This window comes from Kogia breviceps, chromosome 6, assembly GCF_026419965.1.
Source record: "Kogia breviceps isolate mKogBre1 chromosome 6, mKogBre1 haplotype 1, whole genome shotgun sequence".
NCBI classification, from domain to species: domain Eukaryota; kingdom Metazoa; phylum Chordata; class Mammalia; order Artiodactyla; family Physeteridae; genus Kogia; species Kogia breviceps.
Window position 1 is genome coordinate 3,019,502 of NC_081315.1, and position 24,383 is coordinate 3,043,884.

Sequence of the window (24,383 nt, forward strand, 5' to 3'; positions counted from 1 at the left end):
TCTTCTATCTATCTAACTTTATCACTTTGCTGTACACCAGAAAATAAGACAACATTGTAAACCAACTATACTTCAAAAAGAAAAAAGAAAAAAAAGTAGCAAAATCATATCCTCATGTTAATATCAGAGGAATCATCTTGTACTCTTCTTTATCTTCCCTGTTTTCTTCCTTTCTTCTCAAGCTTTGGTTTAGAATGACTTTCCTGATCAAGTGCTTCAGAGTTATTTGTGCTGGGAAAGCAGATCTATTTACTGAGGTCATCTTCTCAGTGATGAGGACCTGAACATTGGTCACTTCTAGAACTTTAATGTCCATGTATAAAATAAACAAAGGAAGGGACAAAATAAACAAGATTTAAATGCCAGTTTGACCCACTATTCCATAGAAAATTTGAAAAGTGATAATCTGTATGTAATGGTAAAACCCTTGTTTCCCAATTGATTTCTGACACGATTCCCTAAATATTGACCTTATCAATGGACTTATAAATAATTTTATTATCAGCTTTTTGACAAATATCCCAGGACTTGGCCAATCTTCTCTGATCTTTGTTCCCTTTTTTTTTTTTTTTTTTTTTTTTGTGGTACGCGGGCCTCTCACCACTGTGGCCTCTCCCGTTGCGGAGCACAGGCTCTGGACGCACAGGCTCAGCGGCCACGGCTCACGGGCCCAGCCGCTCCGCGGCACGTGGGATCCTCCCGGACCGGGGCTCGAACCCGCGTCCCCTGCATCGGCAGGCGGACTCTCAACCACTGCGCCACCAGGGAAGCCCTGTTCCCATTTTTAATAACCAAAATTTCATTGTCTTAATTTGGAAAGACTGTTCTTAGAAACATACAACAGATTCATTTGCCCCCCACCCCTCTATTTCTCCTACAGTTATCAGCATATAATATCATAAAAATTTATCTTAAATAAGTTGACCCTTTTCTATCTTAATTAATGAAATCATCATGATTTATTTGGACAGTCATGTTCACTTTGCTGTTAAATATAATGAAATTCAGAATCAAAAAATCTTTTTTTTTTTTTTTACTGGTCAGTTATTCATAAGAGTAAAGCAAAGACTGATTCAAAAACTAATTCAACATCTTCACAGAAACAGATAACAACTGATTAGTATAGTCTCTATCTTAAGGAAATCAGTGAGAATCTTTACAGTTATTTTGCATGTTTTCAACTAGTGAAAATAATCATAACTTGAAATTGGATATTCCCTATTAAGCAACTTTTAAGTAAGTCTAAGTATTAATTTAAAAGGATATGTCTGTAATTACATTCAGGTGCTGTGAATCAGACACAATTTCTGAAATGAGCTGTTGAATTTGAGTTAAATTAATCACAGACATTGGGGCCCATTCTAGTGAACAATGAACATCATTGCTTAAACATTTCATTTTTAATCCCAAATCACCTCTAGTCTAGAACTGCCGTCACTGAGGAATCCTCTTGCTTTCTTGCTATACTTAGCTCAGGATGTTTTTCCTAATATATACAATTTTGACTTTCCTTACTAGAAAGGAGCGTTTTCCATCTCTGTAACTATAAGGTCTTTCTCACCAACAGAATGAGTACAATGGCAATGCGTTTCAAGAATGTGCGGACACTAGACTTTCTCTTCACCATCCTCCTCCTTCGTAACATAGAGCTCTTAGTACCAAACATTGGAGTGGAAAATCCCCTAAGGCTACCTTTTCTTATGCTAATGTAATTTCTTCTTCACTTGCTTCCATTTGCAAAATATTACTGTTAACTGCTTAGGTGTCTTTCTTCCCACAGCCAGTGAGAAGCATTCTCATTGCTGGCGTTGGGTCACCAAATTGCATAATGCTGCCTATTCTGGAACTATTGAAGGGAAAAAGGGGGGCTTCAAGCCTTTGTGTACATGGCGCATTTGAAGCATTCATTTTATATTCAGAGCAGGAGCAGAAACAAAACAATTCTCTCTGAAAAATGTCAGTGTTCAAGGCATGGATTCTGCGATGCATTTTTCTCACTAAAAAACAAAAATTGAACAATGCAGAGGCTCATACTTCATTTTATGCCACATTATATGTGAGCTTGAGTTGAATACCAACATGAATTATATCCTGGTCTCCCCCTTTTTTTTTTTTTTTTTTTACTGCACTGTTTATTTGATTTGAATTAGTACATCAACTTTCAACAAACAGACTAAACATTGTTTCATGAGTTCCTTGACTTTGGCCCTAGTATGTGTTTTCTGTGGAGTATCCAAATAATGAGAAACATATTCCATTATGTTTCTAATGTGCTTATCATAATATAATTTAAAAATCCAGGACTTCCGTGGTGGCGCAGTGGTTGAGAATCCGCCTGCCAATGCAGGGGACATGGGTTCAATCCCTGGTCAGGGAAGATCCCACATTCCGAGGAGCAACCAAGCCCATGCGCCACAACTGCTGAGCCTGGGTTCTAGAGCTTGTGAGCCACAACTACTGAGCTCACATGCTGCAGCTACTGAAGCCCATGTGCCTAGAGCCTGTGCTCTGCACCAAGAGAAGCCACTGCAAGGAGAAGCCTGCGCACCCCAGGGAAGAGTCCCCCAGCTCACTGCAACTAGAGAGAAAGCCTGTGTGCAGCAACAAAGACTCAACGCAGCCCAAAAATAAAAAAACAATAAAGTGAGCTAAAAAAAAAAAAATCCATGTAGGCAAGAAAATACAGTATATAGAGACATTAATAATACTAGATCCCATTTCTTGAGACTGTACTAGAGTCTGTACTAAATACTATGCTAAGTGCTTTACACACATCTCACCTAATCCATTTAACAACACTCTAAATTATTGTTATTATCCCTGTGGAAGACAGAATTCTACAGACCCCCAAGATTCTCACTCCTTGGTATATACACCTTCTCCCAGATATTCAACCAAATACTAGGTACTTCTGTGAAGGAATTTTGCAGATGTAATTAAGATCCCAAATCAGTTGACTGTAAGAAAGGGAGATTATCCTCAGTGGCCCAAACTTCATCAGGTGAGCTCTTGAAAGGATCTGGGCTCTTCCAGGCAAAGGGGATTTGAAGCGTGAGAGGGATTTGGACATGAGGGAGAGCGTCTGTTGCTGGCTTTAAAGATGGAGGGGACCACGGCTATGGTATGTGGGCAGCTTCTCGAGGCTGAGATTGGTTCCTGGCTGACAGCCAGCAGAGAAATGGGAACCTCAGTCCTACAACCACAAGGAATTGAAAGCTGCCACAACCCCATGAACTCGGAAGAGCGTCCAAGCCTCAGGTGAGATCACAGCCACAGCCAACACCTTGCATCCAGCCTAGTGAGTGCTGAGCAGAGAACCCAGCCAGGCCTTCCCAGGACTTCTGACCTATAGAACTGTGAGCAAATAAATGGTGTTGCTTTAAGATGCTATGTGGTATTAGGTTATGCTCAATAGAAAACTAATGCAATGCCCGTTTTATAGGTGCAAAAACTGAGACATTATAAAGAATAGTAGGCAGACTAGCATGCAAAGACAGAAAAGCGGGAAAATGAAAATTTCTTCAACTGGCTACTTTTGCATATTCAGTTTTTCATTAAGGCATACATTTGCCCTGAAAAGCACTATGAATCCTCGCTGCCTCATTTACTCTCAGAGAGAAGGCACATTTCTATTATTTTATCTGCACTTCCCCAGAAAGATTAATGTTTTCCTTATTCACATGATAATTCAAGATACACTAGAATTTTATTTTAAAGCAAGACTAGAACTTATTCTGTTGGGAATTGTTAGGATTTGTGATGAGTAACCAATCATTCTGCTACCAGCCCTTTATCCAGAGTTAGCAGAAGGTCCCTACCAGGGTCTGAAATATGAGTGGATTCAACTATTCAACCTACAGAAAAGCGACATAGGAGCTTCCCGAGTCTCTGCTTGTGCCCAGTACACAGTTTCTGAAATAGAAGCAAGTGCCGGGTTGGTGACCGTTCTTACCCTTGGAGTTTCCTAATGTGTTGGCACTGTTGTTAATTCAAAGGTTAGGAAGAGTGTTCCAAGTTAACTGTCCAATTAGCTCTACAACACAGAATTACACTGGGGGTGGTAGCTCAGGCATTGTGAACATAACAGTATAACTAAGTTTCAGTAAAAAAAAAATATATATAGGCTAAGTAGTTCTCAAATGACTATTGAATAAGCTAGGAGGAAAATAATTCTCAATCTCACACACACTTAAAAGCTCATCTCCCCGCCTTCTGCAACTTGGTGTCTTAACAAAGACTCTGAATGAGAAAACAATGGGATTTCAGTCTCTGTCTCCCATCATTTCTTGACGATCATGTACGCTGTGCTAAGCACTGCATGGAGGGCTGTGGATGCTGTCAGTACGCAGCCAAATAACACACAGCTCTCAGACCTCAAGGTGCTTACAGCCGTTTGGGATGTGGCTGGCACTGTGGAGACCAGCTGTCTCACCAAAAACTTCAACAACGATCACAGCACAAAGAAACTTTCTACGAACTCCTCCACAGCTGCAGGAGCCCACAAGGCTTCCAAAGCACTTATTTTCAATGCCATTTCCTTTTTCCCAGAGACAGTGGGACCACATACCATGGGCCCCTATATTGAATGGGTTGTTTTCCATTTGCTCAATTAAGATTTCTTGGATCCTAGGTTCAGTCCTGGGAAGAGAATAGATATCTCCAGATTGCTCTGCATTCTATGCATTTTTGTTAAAGCAGCAGAGGTACCCCAGAAGTGTTGTATATGAATAGTAGGGAAAAGTATAATCCTAAATTTATAATGATATTAGAATTTCCTACAAAGATCTTAAAAGCCAAGATTTAGAAAACATGTCCTGGTATTTTAACCACCTGTGCTTGGGATATTAGATCACACCCAAGTTTCCAAATTCTTTTTTTTTTTAATTTAATTTTATTTTTTTTTAACATCTTTATTGGAGTATAACTGTTTTACAATAGTTAGTTTCTCCTTTACAACAGTGAATCAGTTATACATATACATATGTTCCCATATCTCTTCTCTCTTGCGTCACCCTCTCTCCCACCCTCCCTATCCCACCCCTCTAGGTGGTCACAAAGCACAGAGGTGATCTCCCTGTGCTATGGGGCAGCTTCCCACTAGCTATCTAATTTACATATGGTAGTGTATATATGTCCCTGCCACTCTCTCACTTCGTCACATCTTACCCTTCCCCCTCCCCATATCCTCAAGTCCATGCTCTAGTAGCTCTGTGTTTTATTCCCGTCCTACCACTAATCTCTTCATGACATTTTTTTTTCTTTAGATTCCATATATATGTGTTAGCATACGGTATTTGTTTTTCTCCTTCTGACTTACTTCACTCTGTATGACAGACTCCAGGTCTATCCACCTCATTACAAATAACTCAGTTTCATTTCTTTTTATGGCTGAGTAATATTCCATTGTATATATGTGCCACATCTTCTTTATCCATTCATCTGTTGATGGACACTTAGGTTGCTCCATGTCCTGGCTATCGTAAATAGAGCTGCAATGAACATTTTGGTACATGACTCTTTTTGAATTATGGTTTTCTCAGGGTATATGCCCAGTAGTGGGATTGCAGGGTCCTATGGTAGTTCTATTTGTAGTTTTTTAAGGAACCTCCATATTGTTCTCCATAGTGGCTGTATCAATTTATATTCCCACCAGCAGTGCAAGAGTGTTCCCTTTTCTCCACACCCTCTACAGCATTTATTGTTTCTAGAGTTTTTGATGATGGCCAATCTGACCAGTGTGAGATGATATCTCATTGTAGTTTTGATTTGCATTTCTCTAATGATTAATGATGTTGAGCATTCTTTCATGTGTTTGTTGGCAATCTGTATATCTTCTTTGGAGAAATGTCTATTTAGTTCTTCTGCCCATTTTTGGATTGGGTTGTTTGTTTTTTTGTTATTGAGCTGCATGAGTTGCTTATAAATTTTGGATATTAATCCTCTGTCAGTTGCTTCATTTGCAAATATTTTCTCCCTTACTGAGGGCTGTCTTTTTGTCTTGTTTATGGTTTCCTTTGCTGTGCAAAAGCTTTTAAGTTTCATTAGGTCCCATTTGTTTATTTTTGTTTTTATTTCCATTTCTCTAGGAGATGGGTCAAAAAGGATCTTGCTGTGATTTACATCATAGAGTGTTCTGCCTATGTTTTCCTCTAAGAGTTTGATAGTGTCTGGCCTTACATTTAGGTCTTTAACCCATTTTGAGTTTATTTTTGTGTATGGTGTTAGGGAGTGTTCTAATTTCATACTTTTACATGTAGCTGTCCAGTTTTCCCAGCACCACTTATTGAAGAGGCTGTCTTTTCTCCACTGTATGTCCTTTCCTCCTTTATCAAAGATAAGGTGACCATATGTGTGTGGGTTTATCTCTGGGCTTTCTATCCTGTTCCATTCATCTATATTTCTGTTTTTGTGCCAGTACCATACTGTCTTGATTACTGTAGGCTTGTAGTATAGTCCGAAGTCCAGGAGCCTGATTCCTCCAGCTCCATTTTTCATTCTCAAGATTGCTTTGGCTATTCGGGGTCTCTTGTGTTTCCATACAAATTGTGAAATTTTTTGTTCTCATTCTGTAAAAAATGCCAGTGGTAATTTGATAGGGATTGCATTGAATCTGTAGATTGCTTTGGGTAGTAGAGTCACTTTCACAATGTTGATTCTTCCAATCCAAGAACATGGTATATTTCTCCACCTATTTGTATCATCTTTAATTTCTTTCATCAGTGTCTTATAGTTTTCTTCATACAAGTCTTTTGTCTCCTTAGGTAGGTTTATTCCTGGATACTTTATTCTTTTTGTTGCAATGGTCAATGGAAGTGTTTTCTTAATTTCACTCTCAGATTTTTCATCATTAGTGTATAAGAATGCCAGAGATTTCTGTGTATTAATTTTGTATCCTGCTACTTTACCAAATTCATTGATTAGCTCTAGTAATTTTCTGGTGGCATCCTTAGGATTCTCTATGTATAGTATCATGTCATCTGCAAACACGGACAGCTTTACTTCTTCTTTTCCTATTTGGATTCCTCTTTTTTTTTTTTTTTTTTTTCTCTGATTGCTGTGGCTAGAACTTCCAAAACTAGGTTGAATAAGAGTGGTGAGAATGGGCAACCTTGTCTTGCTCCTGATCTTAGTGGAAATGGTTTCAGTTTTTCACCATTGAGAATGATGTTGGCTGTGGGTTTGTCATATATGGCCTTTATTATGTTGAGGAAAGTTCCCTCTATGCCTACTTTCTGCAGGGTTTTTATCATAAATGGGTGTTGAATTTTGTCAAAAGCTTTCTCTGCATCTATTGAGATGATCATATGGTTTTTCTCCTTCAGTTTGTTGATATGGTGTATCATGTTGATTGATTTGAGTATATTGAAGAATCCTTGCAATCCTGGAAAAAACCCCACTTGATCATGGTGTATGATCCTTTTAATGTGCTGTTGGATTCTGTTTGCTAGTATTTTGTTGAGGATTTTTGCATCTATGTTCATCAGTGATATTGGTCTGTAGTTTTCTGTCTTTGTGACATCTTTGTCTGGTTTTGGTGGCCTTATAGAATGAGTTTGGGAGTGTTCCTCCCTCTGCTATCTTCTGGAAGAGTTTGAGAAGGATAGGTGTTAGCTCTTCTCTAAATGTTTGATAGAATTCGCCTGTGAAGCCATCTGGTCCTGGGCTTTTGTTTGTTGGAAGATTTTTAATCACAGTTTCAATTTCAGTGCTTGTGATTGGTCTGTTCATATTTTCTATTTCTTCCTGGTTCAGTCTCGGCAGGTTGTGCATTTCTAAGAATTTGTCCATTTCTTCCAGGTTGTCCATTTTATTGGCATACAGTTGCTTGTAGTAATCTCTAATAATCTTTTGTATTTCTGCAGTGTCAGTTGTTACATCTCCTTTTTCATTTCTAATTCTATTGAGTCTTCTCCCTTTTTTTCTTGATGAGTCTGGCTAATGGCTTATCAATTTTATTTATCTTCTCAAAGAACCAGCTTTTACTTTTATTGATCTTTGCTATTGTTTCCTTCATTTCTTTTTCATTTATTTCTGATCTGATCTTTATGATGTCTTTCCTTCTGCTAAATTTGGGGTTTTTTTGTTCTTCTTTCTCTAATTGCTTTAGGTGCAAAGTTAGGTTGTTTATTCGAGATGTTTCCTGTTTCTTAAGGTATGATTGTATTGCTATAAACTTCCCTCTTAGAACTGCTTTTGCTGTATCCCATAGGTTTTGGGTAGTCATGTCTCCATTGTCATTTGTTTCTAAGTATTTTTTGATTTCTTCAGTGATCACTTCGTTATTAAGTAGTGTATTGTTTAGCCTCCATGTGTTTGTACTTTTTACAGATCTTTTCCTGTAATTGATATCTAGTCTCATAGTGTTGTGGTCGGAAAAGATACTTGATACGATTTCAATTTTCTTAAATTTGCCAAGGCTAGATTTGTGACCCAATATATGACCTATCCTGGAGAATGTTCCATGAGCACTTGAGAAAAATGTGTATTCTGTTGTTTTTGGATGGAATGTCCTATAAATATCAATTAAGTCCATCTTGTGTAATGTATCATTTAAGCTTGTGTTTCCTTATTTATTTTCATTTTGGATGATCTGTCCATTGGTGAAAGTGGGGTGTTAAAGTCCCCTACTATGATTGTGTTACTGTCGATTTCCCCTATTATGGCTGTTAGTATTTGCCTTATGTATTGAGGTGCTCCTACGTTGGGTGCCTAAATATTTACAATTGTTATATCTTCTTCATGGATCGGTCCCTTGATCATTATGTAGTGTCCTTCTTTGTCTCTTGTAATGGTTTTTATTTTAAAGTCTATTTTGTCTGATATGAGAATTGCTACTCCAGCTTTCTTCTGATTTCCATTTGCATGGAATATCTTTTTTCATTCCCTCACTTTCAGTCTGTATGTGTCTAGGTCTGAAGTGGGTCCCTTGTAGACAGCATATATATGGGTCTTGTTTTTGTATCCATTCAGCCAGTCTGTGTCTTTTGGTGGGAGCATTTAATCCATTTACATTTAAGGTAATTATCAGTATGTATGTTCCTATTACCATTTACTTAATTGTTTTGGGTTGTTCTTGTAGGTCTTTTCCTTCTCTTGTGTTTCTTGCCTAGAGAAGTTCCTTTAGCATTTGTTGTAAAGCTGGTTTGGTGGTGCTGAACTCTCTCAGCTTTTGCTTGTCTGTAAAGGTTTTAATTTCTCCATCAAATCTGAATGAGATCCTTGCTGGGTAGAGTAATCTTGGTTGTAGGTTTTTTTCCTTCATCACTTTAAATATGTCCTGCCACTCCCTTCTGGCTTGTAGGGTTTCTGCCGAAAGATCAGATGTTAACCTTACGGGGATTCCCTTGTGTGTTATTTGTTGTTTTTCCCTTGGTGCTTTTAATATGTTTTCTTTGTATTTAATCTTTGACAGTTTGATTATTATGTGTCTTGGTGTGTTTATCCTTGGGTTTATCCTCTATGGGACTCTCTGTGCTTCCTGGACTTGATTGACTATTTCCTTTCCTATATTAGGGAAGTTTTCAACTATAATCTCTTCAAATATTTTCTCAGTCCCTTTCTTTTTCTCTTCTTCTTCTGGGACCCCTATAATTCGAATGTTGGTGCGTTTAATGTTGTCCCAGAGGTCTCTGAGACTGTCCTCAGTTCTTTTCATTCTTTTTTCTTTATTCTGCTCTGTGGTAGTTATTTCCACTATTTTATCTTCCAGGTCACTTATCTGTCCTTCTGCCTCAGTTATTCTGCTATTGATCCCATCTAGAGTATTTTTCATTTCATTTATTGTGTTGCTCATCGTTGCTTGTTTATTTCTTCTAGGTCCTTGTTAACTGTTTCTTGCAATTTGTCTGTTCTATTTCCAAGATTTTGAATCATCTTTACTATCATTATTCTGAATTCTTTTTCAGGCAGACTGCCTATTTCCTCTTCATTTTTTAGGTCTGGTGTGTTTTTATCTTGCTCCTTCATCTGCTGTGTGTTTTTCTGTCTTCTCATTTTGCTTATCTTACTGTGTTTGGGGCCTCCTTTTTGCAGGCTGCAGGTTTGTAGTTCCCATTGTTTTTGGTGGCTGTCCCCAGTGGCTAAGGTTGGTTCAGTGGGTTGAGTAGGTTTCCTGGTTGGGGTGACTAGTGCCTCTGTTCTGGTGGATGAGGCTGGATCTTGTCTTTCTGGTGGGCAGGTCCATGTCTGGTGGTGTGTTTGGGGATGTTGGTAGCCTTATTATGATTTTAGGCAGCCTCTCTGCTAATGGATGGGGCTGTAGACCTGTCTTGCTCTTTGTTGGGCATAGGGTGTCCAGCACTGTTCGTTGCTGGTCCTTGAGTGAAGCTGGGTCTTGGTGTTGAGATGGAGATCTCTGGGAGATTTTCGCCATTTGATATTGTGTGGAGCTGGGAGGTCTCTTGTGGACCAGTGTCCTGAGGTTGGTTCTCCCACCTCAGAGACACAGCCCTGATGCCTGGCTGGAGTGCCAAGAGCCTTTAATCCACACGGCTCAAAAGAAAAGGGAGAAAAAAATAGAAAGGAAAGAAAGGAAGGAAGGAAGGAGGGAGGGAGGGAAGAGAGGAAGGAAGAAAAGATGGGAGGAAGGAAGGAAAAAAGGAAGGAAGAAATGAAGGAAGAAAGGAAAGAATGAAGGAAGGAAGGAGGAGAGGAAGAAAGGGAGGAAGGAAGGGACGAAGAAAGGGAAGAAGAAAGGAAGGGAGGAAGGAAGGGAGAACGGAAGGAAGAAAGGAAGGAAGGAGGTAAGAAAGGAAGGAAGAAAGGGAGAAGACAAAATAAAGTAGGATAAAATACAGTTATTAAAATAAAAAATAATTAAGAAGAAAAATTTCTATAAAAAAAAACAAAAACAACAACAAAAAAACGGGTCTGTCTAACCCTAGGACAAATGGTGCAAGCAAAGCTATACAGACAAAATCTCACACAGCAGCACACACATACACACTCACAAAAAGAAAAAAGGGGAAAATAATAGTATATCTTGCTCCCAAAGTCCACCTCCTCAACTTGGGATATTTCACTGTCTATTCAGGTATTCCACAGATGCAGGGCACTTTAAGTTGATGGTGGAGTTTTAATCCGCTGCTTCTGAGGCTGCTGGGAGAGACCTCCCCCTCTCCTCTTTGTTTGCACAGCTCCTGGGGTTCAGCTTTGGACTTGGCCCTGCCTCTGCGTGTAGGTCGTCCGAGGGCGTCTGCCCTTCGCTCAGACAGGACGGGGTTAAAGGAGCCACTGATTCGTGGTCTCTGGCTCACTCAGGCCTGGGGGAGGGAGGGGCACGGATGTGGGGCGAGCCTGTGGCGGCAGAGGCCAGCGTGACGTTGCACCAGCCTGAGGCGCGCGTGCGTTCTCCCGGGGAAGTTGTCCCTGGATCCCGGGACCCGGCAGTGGCGGGCTGCACAGGCTCCCGGGAGGGGTGGTGTGGACAGTGTCCTGTGCTCGCACACAGGCTTCTTGGTGGCGGCAGCAGCGGCCTCAGCGTTTCAAGCCCGTCTCCGGGGTCCGCGCTGATAGCTGCGGCTCGAGCCTGTCTCTGGAGCTCCTTTAAGCGGCGCTCTGAATCCCCTCTCCTCGCGCACCAGGAAACAGAGAGGCGAGGAAAAGTCTCTTACCTGTTCGGCAGCTCCAGACTTCTCCCGGACTCCCTCCCGGCCAGCCGTGGCGCGCTAACCCCTTCAGGCTGTGTTCACGCCGCCGGTCCTCTCCCGGCTTCCGTAGCCCGGGCCTCAGCTCCCAGCCCCGCCCGCCCCGGCGGGTGAGCAGACGAGCCTCTCGGGCTGGTGAGTGCCGGTCGGCACCGGTCCTCTGTGAGGGGATCTCTCCGCTTTGCCCTCCGCACCCTGTGGCTGTTTCTGCGCTCTCCTCCGCGGCTCCGGAGCTTCCCCCACGCCAACCCCCACCTCCGCCCGCGAAGGGGCTCCTAGTGTGTGGACACCTTTCCTCCTTCATGGCTCCCTCCCGCTGGTGCAGGTACCGTCCCTATTCTTTTGTCTCTGTTTTTTCTTTTGCCCTCCCCAGGTACGTGGGGAGTTTGTTGCCTTTTGGGAAGTCCAAGGTCTTCTGCCAGCGTTCGGTAGGTGTTCTGTAGGAGTTGTTCCACGTGTAGATGTATTTCTGATGCATTTGTGGGGAGGAAGGTGATCTCCGCGTCTTACTCTTCCGCCATCTTCTCGCCTCCCTCCCCAAATTTTTGACAGTAAATTTAAAGGACCCTGGCTGTGGAGCCAACGTCAGATTTACTAGAACCCATTCTAATTTATACAACTTTTTCTTAGCTTTCTATCTCCCTATCATCATCAAATACTATTCGTTGAAAACCCATGGCATATGCTTAATACTAACTTTAAGAAGTGTAAATTTTTAAAAAGGTGATGTTTACATTGAGATGCATACTCAAGAGGCATGTAAAGACTTACAAAAGCTAGTAACCACCATGGTGTATTTTTAGCCTTCCTTAATTAAGAATAAAATCACTCACTAGACTCTAAATTACATTGAGTTCCTTTCTTTCTTCCTCCCTCCCTCCCTCCTCCCTTCCCTCCCTCCCTCCCTCCTTCCCTCTCCCTCTCTCTCTCTCTCTCTCTTTTCACATTTCCACATCCTAACAAAAGATGTGAACATTAGGGTGTCTTTTTTTCCAATTCACCAATAATCATCCATAAACTCACAGTCACAAGGAGGAAGCCCACATTTGGCTGGGGCTGAGGTGCCTGGAGACATGTGAAGTGGCAGTGTCCCCAGCTATCAGTAGAGATGCTTCTCCTTCCAAACCCGCTATTCTTCACGGGGCGGCTTTGAACACAGCACAGAGAGTGCATATCGGTGATATGTACCTCTCTTGTTGTTCTCATGGTCTATTCCAGAAAGGAAGCATCAAACTTAAAAACTTATTTTCTGGGAGTTCAGATACAAGTAAGTTCCTTCAGTTTATTTGAGGAATCCTATATAAAGCCAGGTTTTATAAAATGGAGAAAATATAACACCTGCATACAAGGGGGTTGATGATGTTAGTATATTATTTTCAAGAAAAAGGAGGGTTATTTGGCTTCTGTAGCCAAGGTTTCTTCTCCTTCATAGACGGTCAGCATGTGGCCCTCCCCAACTTGAGGCTTCCCATGGTACCAGGAAAGCCATTACTTTACACAGCACTTAAGGATGAAAGGTGCAAATGTAATTATTTTTATATTAAATGACAAACTGTTAGGATGCAAATAACTCTAAGAAATATAAAGTGAGAAATAAACACACACCCATCTGGGAAAGAAACAGCAGCCATCCCAAGGAGCTCCTAATTTTAGGAAAGCTATTTTCTATTTTGCTTTTATAAGTTGGTTGGAAAAGGAAGCTTTATTATCTTTCAAAAGTCTTCTATATTGATAACAACATCTGGAGATTAGGAGTGTGAGACCTTAGGAATTTTAATGAGACTGTGATTCACCCAAATGAACCCAAAGGTAAATGAGAAGCTTGGGGGGAAAAACACCCAGAAATTCTAAAACGTGTAATTGGTGGTCTACATACTGATCAACTCCACACCAACAATACTTCTCTTTTCTAGGTGATTTTGAACATTTTCTGGGATGCTGTCGTGTGAAAGTGGGTTTAGGAGAATGCACAGTGTGGGGCTAGAAAGAAAGTACAGTTTGAGGAGGGAACATCACTTTCTTCTCTTTTTTTTTCCAGAATGACAAAGATAATATTCGATGACATGTTTTGAAGCACTCTAGAGTGCTTATTACATAGAAACTGGAAAATAATAAAACTAAAAATAGAGCTACCATATGACCCTGCAATCTCACTCCTGGGTATATATCCAGAGAAAACCATAATTTGAAAAGATACATGCACCCCAATGTTCACTGCAGCACTATTTACAGTAGCCAAGACATGGAAACAATTTAAATTTCCATTGATGAATGGATAAAGAAGATGCGGCACATTTATACAATGGAATATTACTCAGCCATGAAAAGAATGAAATAATGCCCTTTGGAGCAACACGGATGGACCTAGAGATTATGATACTAAGTGAAGTACATCAGACAGAGAATACAAATATCATATGATATAACTTATATGTGAAATCTTAAAAAAAATTACAAATGAACTTATGTACAAAACAGAAATAGACTCACAGACATAGAAAACAAACTTATGGTTACCAAAGGGGAAAGGGGAGGGGAGGGATAAATTAGGAGTTTGGGATTAACATATACACTACTATATATAAGATAGATAAACAACAAGGACCTACTGTATAGGACAGGGACCTTCACTCAATATTTTGTAATAACCTATAAGGGAAAAGGATCTGGAAAAAATAGATATATATGTATGTATAACTGAATCACTTTGCTGTACACTTGAAACTAACACAAGATTGTAAATCAATGATATTCCAATAAAAAAAATTAAAGATTTAATAAAGAAACAAAAAAGAAAATAACTATTACTAAGCTCTTTCTTAGTATGTCAAATATGTGGGTGATATCCACTACTGATGATTCATTTTACTATCATGAGTGAAGCATCTGTGTGCAAACTATGCAGAGTTGTGGGGGTCCAGGAGAGGCTTGAGGCCCCATGAAGAAAGGACAGGCCCTTAGGAGACAAGGCAACCGGGACTGACCCAGGCAGACACTGCCTCAGGGAAAAGCGCTGGCCCTGATGAGTGCCTTGCCCAGCGGCTCCAGCCCTGTGTTCTGACTTGTTTCCTGTCACTTCCTCTCACACACGCTGGGCTCCCACGAAGTCCCTGAGCTCTCTGCCTGGGCTGAGATCCAGGCTCCATCACTGACCAGCTGTAAGGCCTCAGGCAAGGGGCGTCAGCTGTCAGTATCTCCGACCCCTCCTCTGCAAGATGAAAACGATCACAGTGCCTTCCTCACAAAGTAAATAGTCAACGGGAGCTCTTTTTTAAAAAAATTATTCTATTGGAGTACAGTTTGATGTACACTTTTGTGTTGGTTTCTGGTGTACAGCAAAGTGATTTAGTTATGTATATTTTTTCATATTCTTTTCTATTATGATTATTAAGATATTGAATATAGGTCCCTGTGCTATACAGTAGAACCCTGTTGTTTATGTTTTATACATAGTAGTGTGTATATGTTAATCCCAAGCTCCTAATTTCTCTCTCCCTCACCCCCTTTCCCCTTTGGTAACCAAAAATTTGTTTTCTATGTCTGTGGGTCTGTTTCTGCTTCATAAATAAGCTCATTTCTGTCATATTTTATTTTATTTTATTTTTTGGCTGCACTGCATAGCATGCAGGATCTTAGTTCCCACACCAGGGATCGAACCCATGCCCCCTGCAGTGGAAGCATCTAGTCTCAACCACTGGACCGCCAGGGAAGTCTCTCTGCCTTATTTTAGATTCCATGTATAAGTGGTATCATATGATATTTGTCTTTCTCTGTCTGGCATACTTCACTCAGTATGACAATCTCTAGGTCCATCCATGTTGCTGCAAATGGCATTATTTCATTCTTTTTATGGGTGAGTAATATTCCACTGTATATATGCACCACATCTTCTTTATCCATTCCTCTGTCCATGGACACTTAGGTTGTTTCCACGTCTTGGCTATTGTGAATAGTGCTGCTATGAACATTGCATGTATCTTTTTTTTTTTTAAACATCTTTACTGGAGTATAATTGCTTTACAATGATGTGTTAGTTTCTTCTGTATAACGAAGTGAATCAGCTATACATAGCATGTATCTTTTTGAATTATGGTTTTGTCTGGATATATGCCCAGAAGTGGGATTGCAGGATCATATGGTAGCTGTATTTTCAGTTTTTGAGGAATCTCCATACTGTTTCCCATAGTGGCTGCACCAATTTACATTCCCACAGTAAGAGCTCTTTTTATGTTTACTTTCTCTAAATAAATTCACAGTGAGAAAAATGTCTCATAAAGCAAGCGACCTTGGATTGATTTATTTGACATCCATCAAGAAGTCTGTTCCCATGTCCATGAAACTCAGAGAAGCTCTCTGTGTTCATAATATGAGAATTTGGGGCAGATAAACAGGAGGCAGGAGATTCAAAGCCTCAAAAAATTTCCTTTTTATTATGTTACACTGTATCCCATATAAATATATTATTGACGTGTCCTCATTATCTTCTACACATCGTTCAAGGTATTATACCGTAGACTATATTGGCTGTAATAGCTGTTATGAGTCACTGCTTTAATATTGTCTTTGGGACCACACCTAAGAAGAGTCAGTCCTCAAGTCCAGTATCGCATTGTTTCTGTGGGAAAACCAAGTGTCAAATAATCTGGCCCTGAGGTCTGATGCAGGAGCAGAAAACAGGCATCAGGAGACCTGGGTTAAAAGAAGGCCAGGGGAGGGAAACACGAACCACTTAGCTACAAACCACTACGAACCCAGCTACGAACCACTTAGACACGCTCCCCAGTTTGAAACCAAAGGAATTGTTTCACTGGTCTCCATATACTGTTGCAGAAACAACACACATAGTTTGGCAGAGACCAAATCCATTTAAAAAAAGAAAAAGAAGGGCTTCCCTGGTGGCGCAGTGGTTGAGAGTCCACCTGCCGATGCAGGAGACACGGGTTCGTGCCCCGGTCCGGAAGGATCCCACGTGCCGCAGAGCGGCTGGGCCCGTGAGCCGTGGCCGCTGGGCCTGCGCGTCCGGAGCCTGTGCTCCGCAACGGGAGAGACCACAGCAGTGAGAGGCCCGTGTACCGCAAAAAAAAAAAAAAAAAAACGAAAAAGAAGAATGTACTGCTCCTAAATCTGAAAGAGTAACAAAGGCAGTGATCTTTACTGGTTTATTACATGTGTATCATCATTGCACTGCAGCCCCACATCCGAGCAGGAAATAGCCAAACACAGAAAGACCCAGAAGAGAGACCCGATGTTGTCCTTTTCACTGACCACTGCAACGTGGGAACTTTTTCAGGTGTCACTCAGCCTGGAAGTTACTATCTTTCGACCCAAATCCAGATGATCTATAGACCCCTTCCCAGTGCTCCAGAGAGAAGAGACCATTCCCGGCAGGAAGCAGCTGCCCAGGCATGTTACTGAGAGCCTAGTGCAGGTGCCTGAGCTTCCTGAGCTGCTGGTCTCACTGGAACCTAGAGCAGGAAATTAGGAAGAGCAGCTGTTCTGGCTCTAAAAATCCACTAGGGGAAGGTTTGCGCTTAAAATCAAAGTTCTGAGTTATCTCGGCGGGAGCCACCGAGGAATCTCTGAGGTTAGACAGAAACAAAGTGCCCACCTTGGTGAGACTCTTACAGACACAGATGTCACGGGGATGGGATCGAGGGCTACCAAGGACAAGGAGCCGGAGAGAGAAAAGGACGTGGATAGAGACGTTGCCCTGGGTTACAGGAATGGACCAGCTCGCTATCGAAGAGGTGTGAATTCATGGCACAGATGCTCACGTGTTATTTTTGATTAGGGGCTTGTTTCTAGCTCAAACGTCACTTCCAGCCAAGTCTCATTGATCGGAAGGGGCTGCCTGGAGCTCTGCGTTGATAAGGTATCCAAGTCTGGGGCTTGACTCAGAAGCTGACCTTGGGGGGCAGGGGATGGAAGCAGGCCCTGGGTGCGGGGCTGGGGGAGGTTAGCAGTCTTGGTGACAAATCCGAGGCCTCAGCTGGTGGGTAAATCACATGTGGTTCTTGACCTGCATGTACAGTCATTCTCAGTGCATCTTTTTGTTCTCATGATAAAGTTCTAAGTCCAAGGAATCCTTTAAGACTTGTTTAAGATCATTACCTGAGATAAGTACATCTTTGAAAACAATTACTGTCAAAGTGCTGGGGCCAAGAAAATGCACGGATGACAAGTCCTCAGAGCCAAACAAGAGCAGCTTCTGTGTGAGCCATGGGGTTGGGGGGCGGGGTGGAGGCCTCTGTGTGGCTGACACTCAGTCCCATCAGGGTTAAGAGGACCGGGCTATCACACAGAGTGGGGGTTTAGAGCCGTCGGTGAAATTCCATCAAAAGAAACCGAATCAACCCCTTCCTGGAAGGCTAAGTCAAGGCTGACGTGAATCTTGCATTCACAGCTACACGCACTCGAGATGGGCAACAGATCAAGGGCTGTGCACAAAAGCCAGGCGTCACTGGAGAGAAGCAGCAAGGCGACAGGTGTGCTGGACTCTGTCCAAGCCGGCTGCCTGGCTTTGGGTCTGCCCTCGTCTCGCTGGCGGCCACTTTTGATATCGAATCACGCTTCTGATCTTCATCTTTATTGCCAGCTGAGGAACCTGAGCCCTCATTCTGTGTCACTGGCCCTGAGTGACGCTGGGTACAAAACCACAGTCCCAGTCATTGAAATCGGGCTGTCAACCGCATGTCGGGCACCATATGCAGAGCGCGTTCCCCACGCCCTCGTATTCAGAAGTCACGGCATAACAAGAATCATACTAAGACATAGTCTTTTTTTTTTCAGAAAAAAAATTGTGATTTTTATTGTAATTGCATGGGAATTATTTTTGTCAGTCCGATAGATTTGACATCTTTATGACATTGAATCTTCCAATTCATAAACATGATATATCTTTCCATTTATTTAGATCTTGTTTCAATAGTTTTATCATTTTTCTCTGTGTGTTGAACATCTTTTTTTTTAATTGAAGTAGAGTTGATTTACAACGTTGTGCCAGAATATCCTTTTTAAAGATCTCTTCCGACATACTTTGTATCTGTTGATGGCACTGTAAGTAGTATCCTGTTTTATTGCATTTTCTGTCTGTTTCTCATATATAAAAATAAAATTGATTTTCGTACCTGGATTTTGTATCCTGTTAATTACCAGATTCTCTTATACTTTGAGGTATTCTATGTGGACAAGCATATTATTAGCAAATAATGTTAGCTTTGCTTCTTCCGTTTCAATCCTTACACATTTTAGACTTTTTTTTTCCCCTTACTGCCGTGGTTAAGCCACCAGTACAAAGCTGAATGAAAAAATCACGATTTGGGGAATCTGTGTCTTGTTCCTGATCTTAGAGAAATGCTTTCCATGTTTTATCATTCAGTGTTGCTATTGTTATCGGTCGTTTTCTTTTTTTTTGTAGATTTTCAGATTAGGGAAGTTCTCTTTTATTCCTAACTTAACCTAAAAGGGTTTTTGCTTTTTGGGTTTTGTATGTAAGTAGGAAAACCTTATGCTGGGAAGTTAAGAAACATATAAGACATAGAGCCTTGATGTGTTCCAGGCACGGTGCCCAGCACTTTACAACTGTGTCTTTACGACAGCCCGATGAAGCAGATGCGCAGATTCATGATGAAGAGGTACAGAGGTCAAGGAGCTTGGCCAAGGCCACTCACAGCTGTAGCAGGGGGCAGGGGTGGGATAGGAAGTCAGCTGGCCTTAGGAAGTGCGCACCCTAACACTGCCGCGGGGCAGAGGAGGCACCGAGACGCAGGGAGGTGAACTCAAGCCCAGGGTCGCAGAGTTGGACCTGACTCAGGCAGGAGTGGAACCCCCGTTCTTGACCTCAAAGACTGAGCTCCCAGCTTCTCTCCTGTACTTGCCGAGGGCTGGCCAGAAAAAGGCTTTTTCCTTTGTTAACCTTTACTATATGAGGCGGTACTATATTGCCTTAAGAAATCCAGTTACTGCATCGTTGATACAGATTTTCAGGCAAAGGCTCACCTGGGAAAAAAGTCTGAATTCTCAGATTTTGCTTCTAAAATCACCCGTGCTCTCTCCTGTTTCAGAGGAGAACGTGTGGGGTCACGCCCGCATCCACATCACCAAATGGAGATAGACAAGTTTTCTAAGAGCCCTCCGACTGCGAGCCCTGGATGGTCTGATTTAAAGGCGTGATCCACGCAGTGGGTTTTAAAGCTCTGGGGCTGGTCGCTAGGTTGGTGGATGAAGTCCAGCACAGGCTGCTGCTTTAACACCACCCACTCACCAAGCCTTGCAAGGACGGGGGAGCGTGTGTGAATGTCACAGCGTAGATGGGAATCTGGATGCATTCCAAAGCCAAGTGCAAATGCTCTTGGATCGCCCTCTCCTTGCGGCTACTAAGGGACGAAGGGAGTGATAGCAGCAAGTACATTTATTCACACACTCATTTTTCTGCAAAAACTCCAATGCCATTGCTTCTCAAGGACAGGTCGAGAACATGACGCTTCCTACGGAAGCAAACTCAGGAAGCATTCAAACCAGAAAACAGTGTGCAAGGAGGAGGATAAATTTAAGAAAAATACCTTAATGTGAAAGCCAGTCTGAAGCCTTGTTTTGTTGATAAAATCATACACTGGTATTCCCCAACCAATTTCACCAACATACTCATATTTATATTTGGCTGGCAAGCTTCTCTTTGAGGCAGGCCTCTGTAAATATCTGAGATCTCCAGTTTTCTCTAATGCAGGATGCTTTTCTCCTATACAGGAAGTATGCTGAGCAACTTTAGGGAGATGATCCTTTACATAATCTGGGCCTTAAAACAGAAAGAAAAAAACACTTTTAAAAATCTCCACACTTTTTTCTAAGATGCTTTCTTCTAAATGGTGGAAATAATAATAGCTAATGCTTGTATGCCATTGACTATATTCTGGGTGCCCTCATAAGCCTTTTAGATATGTTAATTCCATTACTCCTTGTAATAACCAAATGAACTTGGGAGCATTATTTCCCCCAGTTTACAGGCAGGGAAAATGAGGCCCAGAAGGATTGGTTACTTGTCCAGAGTCACAGCTAATGAGCCGACAGGCTGTCTTGTGGTTTTCTTTATAACCAACTTAATACAGACACGTTCTTTTTTTAAAATTTATTTTATTGAAGTATAGTTGATTTACAATGTTGTGTTAACTTCTGCAGTCCAGCAAAATGATTCAGTTATACATATATATATATATATATATATATATATATATATATTCTTTTTCAGATTCTTTTCCATGACGGTTTATCACAGGATATTGAATATAGTTCCCTGTGCTCTACAGTAGGACTCAGTTGTTTATCCATTCTCTATATAATAGTTTGCATCTGCTAACCCCAAACTCCCAGTCTATCCCCCCCACCCCTCCCCCTTGGCAAACAGAAGTCCATTCTCTATGTCTGTGAGTCTGTTTCTGTTTTGTAAATAAGTTCATTTGTATCACATTTTAGATTCCACATATAAGTGATATCATATGGTATTTGTCTTTCTCTGTCTGACTTACTTCACTTCGTATGATAATCTCTGAGTTCATCCATGTTGCTGCAAATGGCATTATTTTGTTCTTTTTTATAGCTGAGTACTACTCCATTGTATATATGTACCACATCTTCTTTATGCATTCATCTGTCAATGGACAGATGAATTGTTTGTTTCCATGTCTTGGCTGTTGAATAGCAGACACAGTCCTTACACTAAAACTCCTCACTAATACCACATTTGCAGGATGTTGATCTTTAGACATCGAGATGTTTTATCTAGAGAGATAAAATCCTGAAATGAGGATTAGAAAATTCCCCAAATGTATTAGAAGCCATGGGAAGATGGAGAAAATTGTCAGATGAGGAGGACAGCTCATAAAGGATGATTCCCCAAAGCAGGGCATTTAATAAACACTGGTATTTTAAATGTAAGACAATGAACAAAGGAATCAATGAATTGTGGAAGTGGGTGAAGCAAAAATAAGAGGAGGTCTGGGAAAGGTGGCTTACATACACTTGGTGTTGAAAGTTGATGATGTGAACATGTAAAGAGGAGCCAGAATTGTCCTGATTAGAACAGACAGTGATCTGCTGGCCCAGGAAGAGTTTCAGAAGTCCCGGAACCAAAGTGGCTGCAGGATTGTCTGGACAGGTTGGGGAACGCAAAGAAGAAACGTCACTCCTCTTACCCAAGGTGAACCCCAGACCTTGGAAGCGGAGGCTGTGCTGTGGTCGCGATGTCACCTGGCCCTTCCTGACCCCGTGGCCGCTCTCGTTTTGTCTTGGGTCGTGGAGCTCAGGGTTTGCAGGGAGCACAGGTGGGCGGGGGTTGACCACATGCTCCGATGCAGTTGTGCCTGGAGGCATCACCCAAGCTTTCCACGGGGGCTGAAAATGTGAGAAATCGCTCCCCAGACACAGGCTTTGGGCAGATGTTGCCCCAGCTTCCCAATCACCGTGGCCCCCGTGGCGCCTGCGCGCTCTCTGTGCCTCATTTCCCGTGATGGACCCAGGTTCTCACTCAGGTAAAGTATCGGATGGCCCAAGCGGAAAAACTGCTTTCTCTCCCAATTTGACGGGTGTTGAGGGCTCACCTACAAAACTCCTGCCGTAAGGAAAATTTTGCAATCTCCTCCAAACAGGATGAAAGTACAACTGTATTAGCCTTGCTGGACTTTCAGGGCATTTTGAGGCTGGTGTTTTCCAAATGTTCCCCTAATGCTGCTCCCATGAGTGATATGAAGAAGGGATCTCAATCACACGGACAGAAAGGAAGGCGACACAGCGTCCCCAGGTGGGTGACCCATAGATGACAGGATGACCCCCGACGGACAGGTGCACCATACAGTCTAAAGAGACCTCGTGCTCCTCCTTCAGCAGCGTCGTCTGCTCTCAGGACAGACAGTATTATTCCCCGAAGCGGTAAAGTACAGCTTGGTCCGTGTTTCATGCGTGAGGTCAGGGTCCCCAGCTATTTTAGGAGCGTGTCTTGTCTCTCTGCTTGTCAAGCAGCCCCGGGTTAGTTCCCTTAGAGACTCAAACTGTCTTCTATTTGCTTCAAACTTCCAAAGCATCCTGGGCGGTGCAGTGCAATAAGCAAATGCTTGGTAATATCTGTTGAAAGATCGACTACTTTAACACTAAGTTGCTGATGTAATCCCAAAGTATAAAATTCCGTACTTTTCCATGTGAACACAGACAAAAGGCAGGATCAAACGTTTCATAAACATCTCTGGACTTGAAAAATAAAGCTGACAGACTCATCTTGACAAAACTGCAATCAGGTGATTCTCTACATGTTCATCTCACCGGAAGACAAAATCTAAGTAGATAATAATAAATAGGTTTCAGACTTCCCTGGTGGCACAGTGGTTAAGAATCCGCCTGCCGGGACAGAAGTTGACACACAGATGTAGAGAACAAACATATGGACACCAAGGGGGGAAAACTGCGGTGGGGTGGATGGTGGTGTGCTGAACTGGGCGATTGGGATGGACATGTAGACACTGATGTGTATAAAATGGAGGACTAATAAGGACCTGCTGTATAAAAGAAACAAACAAGCAAAGAAAACAACTAATACTAAACTTTCTTTGGGTTATTTGTATGGAAATATGTTAATATAAATGTTTCAGACATTACATGAAATTTCTAAAAAAAAAAAAAAACGAATCCGCCTGCCAATGCAGGGGACACGGGTTCAAGCCCTGGTCCGGGAAGATCCCACAGGCTGCAAGGCAACTAAGCCTGTGCACCACAACTACTGAGCCTGCGCTCTAGAGCCCGCGAGCCACAACTACCGAGCCCGCATGCCACAACTACTGAAGCCCACGTGCCTAGAACCCGTGCTCCGCAACAAGAGAAGCCACCGCAATGAGAAGCCCGCGCACCACAGCGAAGAGTAGACCCCGCTCGCCACAACTAGAGAAAGCCCGAGCGCAGCAACGAAGACCCAACGCAGCCAAAGATAAATAAATAAATAAATTTACACACACAAAAAAATAATACATAGGTTTCATTGTTTTGGTTTGGTTTTGACTTGGAATTTTCCTGTATAAATGTGTGTAAAATAGTCAATTTATTATAAGGAACTCTACCATTTGTGGAGACGGTCCTCAGACGTTCCCATGAGAAAAGATATTAAGATGTACGCATGTAAAACTAATAAAAACCCACCAGAACACTGCAAGTAACAGGAAGTCATCACAAATGAATGAAATAGTGAGAGGAATCATCGTGTCATATTGTAAGATCTGAGGTCTGAGGAATCTGGGCTTGTTTAAGGCCCAGCGACGTCCTCAGAAGAACAGCCTCTTCCCAGGTCTGTGCTCTGCACCCTCAGGGCACCAGGCTGCCTTCAGGCAAGCTCCCCTTGAGGCTCCAAGGAGGCTGTCACAGCTCCAGACACCATAATGCCCAAGAGGGGTTGTGTGTGTTTCACCAGTGGAGCAGCCCTTGCTCGAAAACAACAGGTGAATTCCTCTCTCATTTTATTGGTCAGAACTGAGTCATTTATCTCTTCCTAAAACCAAGCCCGGGGAGAGGACTGGGGTTTCAGAGCCTGGCATGAATGAATCAGGGTTTAACCCTGAGTCGTATGAGGCCAAATTACGCAACCAAACAAAACGGTGGCTCCCTGGAAAGGAGGAGGAGGTGAGGCCCCTCACTTGCCTGCCGCGGAGCACAGAGGGAGACCCCACAGAAAAAAAGGAAACCACACACCCAGTGTGACTTTTTCTT

At 42.1% G+C, this 24,383-nt stretch overlaps 2 protein-coding genes across 7 annotated transcripts in view; one reads left to right on the forward strand and one right to left on the reverse strand.

Moving 5' to 3' along the window:
• Window positions 1-24,383, forward strand: part of FNIP2 (folliculin interacting protein 2) — a 218,059-nt gene that overhangs the window by 161,790 nt on the left and 31,886 nt on the right. The gene's annotated exons all lie outside the window — the stretch shown is intronic.
• The window catches only part of SPMIP2 (sperm microtubule inner protein 2), a 103,702-nt gene that overhangs the window by 45,918 nt on the left and 33,401 nt on the right, over window positions 1-24,383 (reverse strand). Inside the window, 1 exon segment of the mRNA XM_059066828.2 lies at window positions 20,207-20,439. Within this exon segment, the coding sequence (XP_058922811.1) occupies window positions 20,207-20,439 (233 nt within the window).